The sequence below is a fragment of the Eupeodes corollae genome, chromosome 3, assembly GCF_945859685.1.
Source record: "Eupeodes corollae chromosome 3, idEupCoro1.1, whole genome shotgun sequence".
In the NCBI taxonomy this organism is placed as follows: Eukaryota; Metazoa; Arthropoda; class Insecta; order Diptera; family Syrphidae; genus Eupeodes; species Eupeodes corollae.
In genome coordinates, this window is record NC_079149.1 from 2227873 (window position 1) to 2241617 (window position 13745).

Sequence of the window (13745 nt, forward strand, 5' to 3'; positions counted from 1 at the left end):
TATTTTGAAAAGTTAGTCTATGACAAATTAACTCCTTCTATTAAAACAATAATTTCACCATACCAACATAGTTTTGTAGCTGGTAGATCCACTGCTACTAACCTCACTATTTTTAGTAATTTAGTCTTGAATGCACTTGAGAAAGATTATCAGTATGATGTTGTCTATACTTTACTCTTGACAGAGTCAATCACGATCCTTTACTTATGAAGATAAATAAAGTAGGTTTTCACTCAAACTTTTTAAAATAACTAAGTTTATACTTAATGGATCGTATTCAGTACTATCGTATAAATAACATTATTCCTGCACCGCTATATGTCCTCTTCTGTTTTTGTTGTTTATAAACGACATTCCTGATATGTTTTTAAATTCTAAGTGCTTGATGTATGCAGATGATCTAAAAGTATTTCGTTGTATAAAATCTGAACATGATTGTTTTCTGCTGCAACAAGATCTTGATCTTTTATCGGCCTAGTATTCAGCTAACTATTTAAATTTGAACATTTCCAAATGCCAAAGCCTAACGTTTTCTCCAAACCGTTGTCCAATTAATTTTATCTATAAAATCAATCATATGCCATTGTCCGTCATAACATTTAAAAAAGATCTTGGTGTGATTTTTGAAAAAAAAAATTGACTTTGTAAAGCATATACTTAGATTTTTTAGTTGCTAAAGTCAGTTCAATGTTAGTTTTCATATTGCGAAACTCAAAGGAGTTTTCTGATCCAGACACCTTAAAGTGTTTATATTTGGCGTTTGTAAGGTCTAATCTTGAATACTGCAGTGTAATCTGGAATCGCTCATATTTTCTTCATTAATTTAAAATCGAAGAGATCCAAAAACGATTTTCGAGAGTTGTAGTGAAAAGACTTCAATGGGACATAGATCTTCCTACCTATGAAACGAGGTGTAAATTACTTGGTATTTTGCCTCTTAACATTCGTAGAAAGTTCACAGAGGTTATGTTCATTCGTGCCATAGTAGCAGATCATATTGATTGTTCACAAATTTGAGCTCTAATTGGAATTAATGTTACTGCAAGATTGCTTCGAAATAAATACTGTTTGCGACATGATTGATTTCAATGTTAGTAGCTACTTATTTAAATGAAATGTATTGTTAATTCTAAATAACTTTGCTGGTGGTAAGGTTACAATTTTTAAATTGTATATATTATATTATCTAGTAATCACTAAAGTACCTATTGTAACTTTGTTTGATGAATAAACTAAACTAAACTAATATGATCTGAGACGCAATTAGAAATTTTGATTGTAACTTAAGGAAAGTTTTTAATAAGATGTAGCTATTCTTTTTTATTTGATTTAATTTGCTTAAATCTTAGGAGAAATCACACAACTCTTAAAAATTATATTTAATTAAAATTTTGTATCATAAAATATGATTAAATACATTTATCAACATAAATTCGATTTTTTTTGTATATTCTTTTTATTTCACATATTCATATAAAATTGGCAGCAGCAGTAAGTTTAGCAAAAATATCTAAAATGTTTTCTTCAATTTTGTAGTTTCTTAACATCAAATACACACAATTTAAACAAAAATAATTCTATCTAAGAATACTGACACCTACAATCTACATCCATTGATGATTGATGATTGTTTTTTTTTTAAATAATTTTAAAACTTTAAGATAAAAGTTACACATTACTTTACTCCTTACATTATATAGTAACTATATTTTATATTTTACATTAACTTTAATTTTTGTGACTAGATCACGAGTGTGTTTTTGTTGTGTTTTACTTTAAAATCGATTTGAAAAGAAATACTTTAGTGAACTGTGTCCATGTATACTGAATTTTGACTTCTATTATTGGCTCTTTTAACGATAACTGGCTTAGGATCATTCCAGTATTGGGTTTCAAATTTACCAAAACTAATAAACATTAAGTTTCCAATAAAGAAGAATCCTGCTGTTATGAAAAAGATTATCTTCCATTGTTCTGGATTTTTCTGCAAATAAGTTAATTTTAATAAATCAATAATTCTTTGTTCAAAGTAAACAATAATAATTAATGACACTAACCTCATCAGTAACGATAAATCCAACGGCTAGTGGTGCCATAATACTCATCAGATTCGCCGCACAATTCGTCATTCCCATCAAGGTGCCAGCGAAATTTGAAGATAAATCAATATGATTTAGATGGAAACCCAAGTAGCAGGCTGCATTCATACCCACAATCATCATCAACAAGGCAATAGCAAGGGTTTCATTTTCCTTGGTCATGTATCCCATGGCAATAAGTCCAAGCATTGGAATCCAATGTCCAACTGTGTTGAAAAATTTACGACTAACCGACAAACTCATGCATTGTGTCCTTCTAAGAACCTCCGAAATAAACAGGAAGAAGTAACTGAGCATCAGCATCACCCAGTATGGAAGGGATGAAAGTAAAGCATTCTTTTTGATGTCCATTCCAAGGATACTCTTCAAGTAGGTGGGTATTTGAGTGAGAAGGGTGTAATAGCCCCAAGTGTTAGTGGCATGGGCAAGCATGCAACAGTAGAATGGAACCGAAGTCAAAATGTGAAGCCATGGAGTTGGTAACTTTCGTTTGGTTTCTTCTTCGTTGGTGTCTTTGGGGGACTCAGCACTCGGAACGGGTAACATTTCAATGTACAATCTCTCTTCCTCCGAGATAAAACGGCTTTCCGAAGGCGAATTCGATGCGAAGAAATACCACAACAATCCCCAAACACAACCAGCTCCACCAGACATATAAAATATTCCAGGCCATCCCATAAAGGACGAAGCGATTTCTCCACTTACACAGAGCATAAGAGCAGTACCGAGTTGGGAACCAGAATAGGAAATTGTTCCCAGTTTCCCGCGTTCCTTGATTGGTGCCCATTTCGAGATAAGATTATGTGTGCATGGGAAAACCGATCCTTGGCATAATCCTTGAACTAATCTCAGAGCACACACAAAGGGCCATCCACCGATTTTGGCACAGAACGGTGTTAGAACAGAGAGTATAGAACAGATCGAGATTCCCCAGAATAAGATCCTTTGGCCGCCGTATTTTTGAGCAAGTTGACCTGAGGGGATTTGGGTGACTACATAGCCCCAGAAAAAGCTACTAAGAACGATGGATTTTGTTTTCTCATCCCATAAATAGACCTGAAAGAGAAAAGTTATAAAGGTAATCAATATTGTTGTTTGATATTTAATAACTATTGAAAGTTATGGAATGACCCCATACAATTGGAAAAATGATATGAATTTATTTGATAAACTATTTATCATGTTTAAAGGAAGGAATTGTTTGTAAGGCTTATTTATTGCTGAGAAAATTACACACATAAAACTAGATCCATCAAAGTTTATAACTTTTCCTTGAAAGGTTTGAAGGTTGTAGTCGATTGTTTGATAGCACGGAATGTCAAACAGTATTAACATTTCTGTTTAGTAAGGTTTGGCAATTAATCATGAATCACTAAACTCCAAAACAACGCTTTCAAGTTGTAGAAATTAACTTTGAACAAAATAAATCTAATAGCAAAATTCAAAGAGTAATTAGTCTATTTTGGTATGTTTATTGTAATTTTTAATATTTATAACCAATTTTTCAAAATCTTTTAATGTCTACTAATCACAAAAATAATCAAAACAATATTAAAACACTTACACTGCTCGTAATAATACATTTGCAACCCAGTTAAACAATTAAACACAACAATAAAACAAGCAGCAAATTTAATCCCTGATTTATTACTAAATTACTGTTACAAACAAATGTATGTGCATATACTTACTCCATATTCAGAAGCTGCAGATTTATCTGTCATGGCTACAATAGCAACTGACATATTTACACGAAGTGCATACGAAACAGCCAATCCAAAAAAGATAAGAGTACATTGCAAATGTCTTATTCCGAATGTCTTTTCTAAAAATAAAAGAAAAATATGCACATAAATTAAAGGATTTAATTTAAAATATAATCTAACCTAAAACAAAGGCATTTATAATCACATATGTACATTTATTAGCTTCTTTATAATTTCAACAAGAAGATCATCTTTCAAGATTTACCAATCTGCTAACTTTAAAAGTAAATACTTGAAAATTAAGCATAGCTTAAGACGCAACAAGGTAGGCTTTTTGTTTATTCCCAGGTAAATAAACAACGAACATAATTTTGTTAACACTTGTTGAAATACAACATGTTAAAATACTTCCACCTACATATTGGAAGTGGTTTGTGCAAACAAAAATTGTTAATATTGTTACCAAACTAAACTCAATACGAATCACCTATGCTATTATAGGCAATGGAAGCGGAATTTTATAAAAGCGTCAGCAGGAGGGAGTTCAAGGGGAAAGTTTTCGCTTAACCCCTGGGCATAAACTTAGACTTTTGTCTATTATAGGTTGCCCCCTCCCTCTTAACCTTTTTTGAACTTGTAGAGCATACAAATATCATGGTATGGTAATTTGTAAACTTCAGTAAAAATCAGAACAACTATTATTTTGTCCATTACGTTTCTTCAATTTCTAATTCTAGACACCGAATAACAAGTTGGATCAATTTAAACAAAATTAGACCAATATTTTATCTAAATACATATTTTTTCATTTGTTACCCATTTCAGGAAATTTCTAAGGGCGCTTATGACTTAGAACTTTTGCGTGTTTCCTTTCAAAAGAAGTTTTTTCGACTCTCATTGGAGATCTTCTAATGTAAATAAATACACAAAAACTTAAAACTTGCTCAAACCCTAATATAGGTTCAAAATTGCGAAAAGCATATAATTTCACAATCAATCATAAAACAGATTTGTGGCGAGGTTTGGAAAGAAATTGTTCATAAAATTTTGGAGAAACAAATTGTAAACAACTTACAAAATTGAATTAAATAAGATTATATCTGTAATCGGAACTAGTTCATTAAAATAATGATTTTTCAATGACTTTTGTTTTTAGAGTACATTTTCAGAACGTAAGCCATGTTATGAAATTACTATTTTGAATTTAATTATTTAATCAAAATGCTTCTACACTTTATAATAGAAACCATAAAAACAAAAAAAACTACCTTTGTAATCGAATTTTCTATTATCAACCATTTTAAAAAAAATTTAATTTTTTAAATTATAACGAATTTTCTAATAATGGATTCTTTATTCTTTATTAACTTGATTCCACATAAAGATATTATCACAGACTGAAAAAAATAAGTTTTGTAGGAGCTCATGATGCCTGCCGCCTCATACTCTCGAGTTAATAACTTAAAAAAGATAAAAGAAACAAATATTTACTTCTCTGAAAAAAACAAAAAAAATATATATGTATTTTGAGAAACAAAAGTGAGGTAGGCAATATGCGGTTTGATTGCACAAATGGTTAAAAGCTGAATTTTACCAATAATAGATTTTTTCTCTTAACATTATTTTTAATAACTAAACTATGTTAACTGATAACAATGACACATTTTCATTTCTTTAAGTTTTAAGGTCAGATCGCAATGCTTCCGTTTACAAATTAAAAGAAAAATATAAATAAGGAGTTATCATTTGAAATCTATTCTGAAGAAATAAATTTGTCACTAAATATATGAATAGGAGTTAATAAATGAATGCATCTTTATTTTATAAATATTAGAACAAGTGCATACAAATGTGTTCCTACCAAAAAAATATAAATTTTTTTAGGAAATTCTTAAATATGGGCTATGAATCCCTTTTATAAATTTAGCTTTTTAGCTGCCATATTTTTCTATTCTTATATAAGAAGAGAAGCTCTTAGTTTTTATTGATTTTAGTTCATTTAAATCAGAAACCCGACTATTTTGAAAATAGAAAATGGATACAAAAATTTTACCTAAGCCTTATAAATCTTTTTCTGTTCAAAGTTTCTATTACATAAGAAATTAGTAGAACAAAATATAAGAATAATTTAAAAACAACAAGAAAATGGTACTTTCAAAAAGAGACGTGTTTATAACGTTTGAAATAAGAATATTTTGCTTGTTACTTGGTCCTACATAATTTGAGGAAAATCTTACGGGCACAAATTTTGTATAGTATTTATAAATATATTTTAAGTTCAATACGGGTTGTTTTATTTAAAACTCTGATATTCCTAAAACTTATGTTGTGTGCTTGGGGTTCTGTTCTTTGTCCAATTAATATTAGAACTGCATAATATTTGAAATAATTTATATTTACTACAAGTGAATACCCACTACAATGGAATCGAGCTAAAGTAATACATATTTCCAAGAACTCTAAGGAAACTGATTAAAGACCTATACACCTTTATTATACCTTTTCTATCTAAAGTGTTTGAAACTTTTGGAACTTAAAAAAAAAGAGGCTGGGATGCGACCCACACTGATGACTTCCCATCCCGTCTGTCGATTTGTCTTGCTTAAAAGTTTGTAGGTTTTCGTTTTCGGAAGCCGAATAATTCTGTTAAGATATATTTGTTCAAAAATTGCAATTTGAAGATTAGAACTCATCAAAAAACAGGGTTATTTTCTATAAAAACAAACTTTCAAAAAGAGGCTGGGATGCAATAACTGATAACTTCCCATCCCGTCTGTCGATTTGTCTTGTTTATAAGTTTGTAGGTTACGTGTTGGGTTAAGAAAGTTGTCAGTTGAATTATTAGAAATAGTTTAGCATGGAAATCTAGTTTTGTTCAATAGATTTTTAGTCGAAAACAAATGTTTAACAATTTAAGTTGCATTTCTTAATTTTTTAAAAATTGGATGAATGAAATTAATTTGAGAGATATCAAGAACCGAACATCTATTTTCTGCATACTATTTTTTATAGATTTTATTCTTTTTTATGAAAAAACTGACTGTTGGATTTTTTATAAAAAAAGTACTAAATATTGAAAACAATATTTTCTTTAAAATAAAAAGAGTTTGAAGACAATATTTTTAATTTTGTTTGTATTTTTTTTTTCAAAAACCTATCAATTCGATTTTTCACAAAATTTTACTGAATGTTTGAAACAATATTTTTTTAAAAGATAAAATTAATTTTAAGGCAATATCTCAAAGTTTTAAAAAGACATTTGATTCGAAAATCAATTTTTACCAACTTTTATTAATTTTCTTGTTTAGGTTTTTATTTTTTGTAAAAAAGCTGTCGATTTGATTTGTCTCAAAATTTTATTGAATATTGACAACAATATGTTTTAAAACATAAAAATAGTTTATACCAATATCTCAAAGTTTGAAAAGATATTTAAGTCCAAAATCAGTTTTTACCAACTTTAATTAATTTTTTTGTTTAGGTTTTTATTTTTTGTAAAAAAACTGTTAATTCGATTTTTCTCAAAATTTGTCCGAATGTTGACAACAATATTTATAATAAATAAAAATTAGTTGGAAGCCATAATCTCACATTTTTGAAATGATATTTGAGTCGAAAATAACTTTTTACCAAATTTTATTATTTTTTTTGTTTAGATTTTAATTTTTTGTTAAAAAAAATTTGTTAATTCGATTTTTCTCAAAATTTTTCGGAATTTTGAAAACAATGTTTCTTATAAGTTTAAATAACAAAGAATAATTTCAAGTTGTTGAAGAGATATTTGAGTCAAAATTCAATTTTAACCAAAATTGAGTAATGTTAGTTTTTACGGTTTTATCGCAATATAAATAACCGTCAGTTTGATTTTTTCCAAAATTTTACAAGACATTATAAACGTTATTTTTCGTTGTGGTAAAAAAACCACCAACGCAATTTTCTTGAGAGCCCTCTTTGCATCTTTCTGTCTTATTATCTGTATAACAAAATATATTTGGAGTCGATATCTCTTCTGTTTCTTGAGCTATGGATGACGAAAAAACGTCGCGAACGTACAGACGTACAAACGTACAAACATCTTTTCAAAAATCTTTTAGTTCTACTCTAGGGACCGTGAAACGTCGAGAAATGTCAAAATTTTCAATTTGACAAATCGGACCCATTACAATAACTTCTTCTAGGAAGAAAAAACAGATTACACCATAACTTTATTTCTGTTAACCTATTCTCAGGATTGCGAAAAGGTCAGAACTAACGGCAATTTTAAATATAAGCTTTCTTATCCTATTAGATTTCTATAAAGCATTTAATATGGTTCACCATTCGGTTTTATGTGAAAAACTTTTTTAAACCTTTAATTTTTCTAACAGTGCAGTTAAACTTTTCCATTCACATTTAACAGATCGAAAACTGAAGAACGTTCTCTATGATATTCTTCCTTCTTCACGTTATGTACCACAGGCTTCAAAACTCGGTCTGCTTTTATTTTGTCTATATGTTAATGACTTGCCGTCCGTTGTAAAATATAGTTATTTACAAATGTATGCCGACGACGACGTTCAGTTATATGTATATTAGTTACCCCCTTGGTCTTATAGAACACACTGTGGGTTGTATTATTGAATTATCTCGACAGAATTTCAAGGTCTCAGGATAATAGAATTGTAATCAACCCCAAGAAATCAGTTTCCATTGTCATATCAAAAAAAAAAATTTCGATATATCATATTTTCCACCTGTGATCCTGCAAGGTATTATTATCTCGTATGTCGAAATTGCTAAAAATTTTGTTAGTCGTTTTTAACCGTACTTGAACTTCGAATAAACATATCAATTATGTAATGGGTAAAACGTATAGTATTCTTAGTATATTATGGGTGACCCAGTTCTTAACTCCATTCAAAGGACGGTGCTTCTGGCAAAGCCAACCAACCCATATTTGTGTTTGTGAAATATTTTCTCACTGTGATTTCATGAGCAAAAGAAAACTTAGTGTCGTATTCAATAATCTTGTTCGTCACATTTTGGGCTTATGCAGATATGATAGATTCTCTAATTTCTCAAAGTGTGTTCTTAATATGAGCCTTGAAACCAATTTTAAGCTACGTGCCCTTTCTATTCTTACAAACATTCGCTTGACCAATCAACCCCAATACCTTAGGGAGGTAATAAGTAAGGTCTCATCCCTTAAAACTTGAATTTTGATACAACCACGCTATGCATCTCTTACATCCGAGCTTCAGAGTTCTTTGTATATTTTACACCTCTATGGAACTCTTTAACCCGTCACTTCTACCAGACTAGATAATAACATTAAAAATCATTACTCCCTGCTTTGAAAGTATGTTTCTTTCAAATATTCTTGTACTTGCTAAGTTTGATTCGTCTTTCTCTTTTCTTTTTTTCTTAGAAAGTTATTTTCTAATGTCTGGCGTATGCATTTTTAAATTATTTATTTTATTTTTATTAACTGGTTGTATTTATAAATTTGTATTCTTATTTAGTCTTTGAATATTATCATAATAATGTTAAAAATGAAAACTTTCAAACCTTGTAAGTTAAAAATTTTTAAAGATTGTATCTATTTTATAAGACAATATGTCTTAATATTAGCACTTCACGAATAAAATAAATTGAAAACTGAAATTATTTCTTACCCATTTTGAATATATTGAGTTTGAAAATTATTCAATAATCTCAGTTCTTTTAAATTTCATGTTAAAATAACTTATAAATGTGAATAAATATTTTTTTTTAGTTCACGTCATGCAAGTTTGAATATATCTTAAAAAAGTTTAACTTGCTTATTTAATACATGCTATGCTTAGGGTACAAAAACTAAATTGGAACACAGTTTTGTTTAGATTTTATCACAATTCGAAGACCTTTAAACAACACGAACGACGGGACACGGTTCAAAACTTCTTCTTGAATACCGATAGAGAACTAATCTCACACTTACCATTTGCAAGAAAAACTACTGTCAATATTGTGAAATAAATTTTAGTTCAAAAACCTTTATTATCTTCGGTATATATGTCTTATCTCACACCATGTGTTATTTGACCTTCAAATTGGAGATAATGCGTAGACAATAGCACGCGTCCTTAATCTAAGATGGTATATTTTTTTTTTTGCCATTGCGGCATTGTTCTAAGAAGATATCAATCTACTTTAATGTTTTTCAATTAAATAAAAACCGCACTTATCTTTACTTAATTGAGACCTTAATTAAAAAACATAAAAAATGGCCAGTCCGAAATGTGTATGCGTAGACATTTATAGCTAAGCAATATTCTAAAATAACGAATGCTGTGCCAACCTTCGCTCTTTCAAGTTTCAAAGTACCAGAATTCTATTTGAAAACAATGAGTTTGGGAATTCCCTCCAGATTTTGTTCATGACTGGGTTTACTTCGTTTTTTTTTATGTGTGGCGCTAAGCAAAACAGCATCATAGAAGAACTCAGAGGTTTGTCATGCTTATGTCTAAAAGAGATAAATGCGAAGCATTGCGTACATTCAATGTGTGTTATAATAACGTATAAATTATATACTACCTTTGATTATTGAAGTTCCAAGTTCAGCTAACGTCAATATTAAAAAATAATTAGAAATACTTACCTTTTTACGGATAAACAGCTGATATCCTCAGAATTATATTAAAATCTTGGATCCTCGTTCAAACAAATCCACTTTTCTTGATGTTTATCTATTTACTGTTCTGAACAATTGTTATTAAAACTTTAGAATGAATTATATCATTTATTTGATGAATTTGATAAATCGAAACTGCATTTTGTATACATTCAAGTTAATAGTTTTTCTTTCCTTAGATGTTAGCTACAGACCTGCCAAATATAAGATTTTCTTCAATCAAAAAAGCAATAACAATTGAACTAGTGCACAATGCGTGGGTTTATTTCCTTTTATCAATATATGTGTTAATGTTGATACCACATAAAACATACCTTAGATATCTTAAAAATGGCAGTTATTTCTACCGACAGAGATTTCAATTTTTAATTCTTTGAAACTTATTCTAAGCTTTAACAAGTCAAAAATAACAAAACTATCATAATACATTATTAGGTCTTTAAAATTCTAAACATTTGTAGGTTAGACTTTTGTTACTTTGTTAGTAAACACACTCCACGTTAATATTAACGGAATTACGTCTATTTGGGGTATGTTCACCATCCATTGCAACATTGGTCTCATTCCAGTCTTGTGTGTCAAATTTTCCAAAAATTATGAACACAAAGTTACCAATAAAAAAGAACACAGCTGCAACAATAAAAACAACATTCCATTGGTGTGGATTTTTCTAAAACAAATTAAATAAAAGACAATTAACAATGAAGGCAAATTTCGAAATGTCTCATAATTATTACCACATCGTTAACAATAAATCCAACTGCTATTGTTGCTATGGCACTCATGAGAAAGGCTGCACAATTTGACAACCCCATCAATGTTCCAGCAAAATTTGGTGTTAAATCGAAATGATTTAGTTGAAATCCAAAGTAACTGGCAGAAATCATTCCAACTGTTAGCGTCAAAAGGGCAATGACTAGAGTGTGATTGGTTCGGTCTAAAAACACTAAGCCGATGAGGCCGAGCATAGGAATCCAATGAGAGACGGTATTGAATAATTTCCGACTTGCTGAAACACTGATCAGTTGATTTCTATGAAGGACTTCCGAAACAAGTAGAAACAAACAACTCATCAGAAGCATCGCCCAAAACGGCAAGGAAGCATAAAAGGCTGTCGTTTGGATATCCATTCCGAGAGAGTTTCTTAAAAACGTAGGTATTTGAGTTAACAAAGTGCAAAACCCCCACGAGGTTGTACAATTTGCCAGCAATAAACACAAAAAAGGCACTGATTTAAAAATGTTCTTCCATGGAATCGGTGGCAAAGGTAGATCTTCTTCAAATGATTCATCATCACAAGTTTCACAGCTGGGAATTGGCAGCATTTCAATGTACATCTTTTCCTCTTCGCTTATAAAGTGGCTTTCATCCGGACAACTCGAGGAGAAAAAGTCCCATAATGCGGCCCAAAGGCAACCAATTGCCCCAGATATATAGAATATACCAGGCCATCCTAGCATTGAGATGGCAATTTCTCCACTTACACTGAGCATGAGTGCAGTTCCAAGTTGTGATCCACAATAGCAGAAGGTTTCTAGTTTTGCACGTTCCTGAACTGGAGCCCATTTAGATAAGAAATTATGCATCGCTGGGAAAGTGGTGCCCAGACAAATGCCCTGGATGAAACGTACAATGAATATTAAGAACCATCCGCCAAAGTTAGCAGAAATCGGTGTTAGAAGGGCCAGAATTGAAGATATGAATAAACTTGAAAATATCATAACTTTTCCGCCGAATCTACGGGCGAGCAAATCAGCTGGAATTATTCCAATTACAGATCCCATGAAGCAACTACCAAGGACAAGTGATTTTATTTGCTCAGACCATTGATGAACCTGCAAGAGAGATGCAAATAAATAAGAATGTTTTTCTTTACATTTCAGTAATATGTATTTTAGTAGCTTCCTATAAGCTTGAAATGGACTTTAGAGTTTAGACCTATCAATGAGTGAAAAGCTGATAGATAGTGATTTGGCTAAAAAAACGAACACAAATTATCAGTTGATTAGCATCTTATTTTGAAACAAAAGTGAAAAAACGTGCATTTGCCGCGTGATTTTTAATTTTAACAAATTTCTTTTATAAATTGAAAAATGAATCTGGTTTTCTAAGTGTGTTCATTAAATATTTTCACTCTATTTCAAAAAACATTAATTGTGTCATACCAAGTCAATTTAAAAAACGTCATGAACATTTCCACCAGTTCTTTTACTTACTCCAATAGTTGAATCAACTGTCACATCCGTCATTGCCACAATAGCAATTGGCATATTGACTTGGAGGGCAAAAGTTACCGCCAAACAAACAGATATTAGAAAACATTGTAAATGTCTTATTCCGAAATTATTTTCTGCATTAATAAAAAACAATGAAGAAATCTTCCGTAAATAAAATGTTCTATTTTTAACTTAAAGTTTGAAAATACCTTTGTAGTCAAAATTTTGAATTTGGTTTTCACCCATTTTACTTAAAATTCTTGGGATTACACCCAAAGTTCGCAGTAAAACCACAATTTGTGTTGCCTGTACTTCTTGTCACGATGAGTCGATATTCCAAACTGATAAAATTGAAATTGCTTGTTAAATAAGTTCATTGTCAAAATTAGAATTGATACAACTAATTGAGGAATAAAACAAACGATATCAATGTTTACATTTCAAAACCTACATAATTAGCTTTTTTTTACAAACAATAACGAACAAATGAATTGATTTTTGGTCTCGTTTGTTTTTTGGTTGTGCTCCATTATTCCATGCAATCAGTTAAAAACGGCTCAAACTATTGGAATAAGTGACAAAAGTGAGTGTATATGCATTAAAAGCTTTAAAATTGGTCTTAAAGTAAATATAGACAAAGTTTTAATTATTTGTCATGAAGATTTACCAGGTTTGAAAATTAAACTCATAATAATTTTAAATTTTTGACACTACTGATGTATTTTTTACAGTATTGTATTGTAGTTTACAATTCAATTCAATGTCTATTAAATAAGATGCATTTCGATATGGTCAATGAATACCGTTATGACTGAGTAGTAAGTGGGCAATGATAACGCAAAGATTCTCAATAGCAATCAATACTTCATTGTACATAGCGTCACTGAATACTATCGCAACGTGCACAATGTTGATGCAATCAAACTATAGCACTTAGAAATATAAAAAATAGATACAAACCTGTTCTCAGATCTACCGAATGTATAGACAAAATTTCATTGAAATTGGATTATGGCAACTAACACTGTGACCGGAGAATAGTCGGTTGCATACCTTACGTCTTTAGTTGTCA

At 30.3% G+C, this 13745-nt stretch overlaps 2 protein-coding genes across 2 annotated transcripts; both read right to left on the reverse strand.

The window, feature by feature from the left end:
- Positions 1-1445: 1445 nt before the first annotated feature.
- Positions 1446-3434, reverse strand: LOC129948936 (putative inorganic phosphate cotransporter). Its single transcript, XM_056060086.1, has 3 exons — positions 3333-3434; positions 2058-3155; positions 1446-1984 (listed from the first exon to the last, which is right to left on the reverse strand). The coding sequence occupies exons 1-3, from the start codon at positions 3432-3434 to the stop codon at positions 1802-1804; spliced, it is 1383 nt and encodes a 460-aa protein (XP_055916061.1). The 3' UTR covers positions 1446-1801.
- A 7256-nt stretch (positions 3435-10690) lies between these two features.
- On the reverse strand, positions 10691-13007 carry LOC129951333 (putative inorganic phosphate cotransporter). Its single transcript, XM_056063430.1, has 4 exons — positions 12883-13007; positions 12674-12807; positions 11195-12292; positions 10691-11127 (listed from the first exon to the last, which is right to left on the reverse strand). The coding sequence occupies exons 1-4, from the start codon at positions 12917-12919 to the stop codon at positions 10939-10941; spliced, it is 1458 nt and encodes a 485-aa protein (XP_055919405.1). The 5' UTR covers positions 12920-13007; the 3' UTR covers positions 10691-10938.
- Between the last annotated feature and the right edge of the window lie 738 nt (positions 13008-13745).

Excerpts from the sequence above, each read along its gene's own strand:
- LOC129948936 (XM_056060086.1), bottom strand. The coding sequence starts at position 3,434 with ATGTTAATACTGTTTGACATTCCGTGCTATCAAACAATCGACTACAAC. Across the intron at positions 3,156-3,332 it reads ATGGATCTAGTTTTATGTGT|GTCTATTTATGGGATGAGAA; the intron begins GTAATTTTCTCA and ends TTTCTCTTTCAG. Across the intron at positions 1,985-2,057 it reads GATTTATCGTTACTGATGAG|AAAAATCCAGAACAATGGAA; the intron begins GTTAGTGTCATT and ends ACTTATTTGCAG.
- LOC129951333 (XM_056063430.1), bottom strand. The coding sequence starts at position 12,919 with ATGGGTGAAAACCAAATTCAAAATTTTGACTACAAAG. Across the intron at positions 12,808-12,882 it reads TCAAAATTTTGACTACAAAG|AAAATAATTTCGGAATAAGA; the intron begins GTATTTTCAAAC and ends TTATTAATGCAG. Across the intron at positions 11,128-11,194 it reads GATTTATTGTTAACGATGTG|AAAAATCCACACCAATGGAA; the intron begins GTAATAATTATG and ends AATTTGTTTTAG.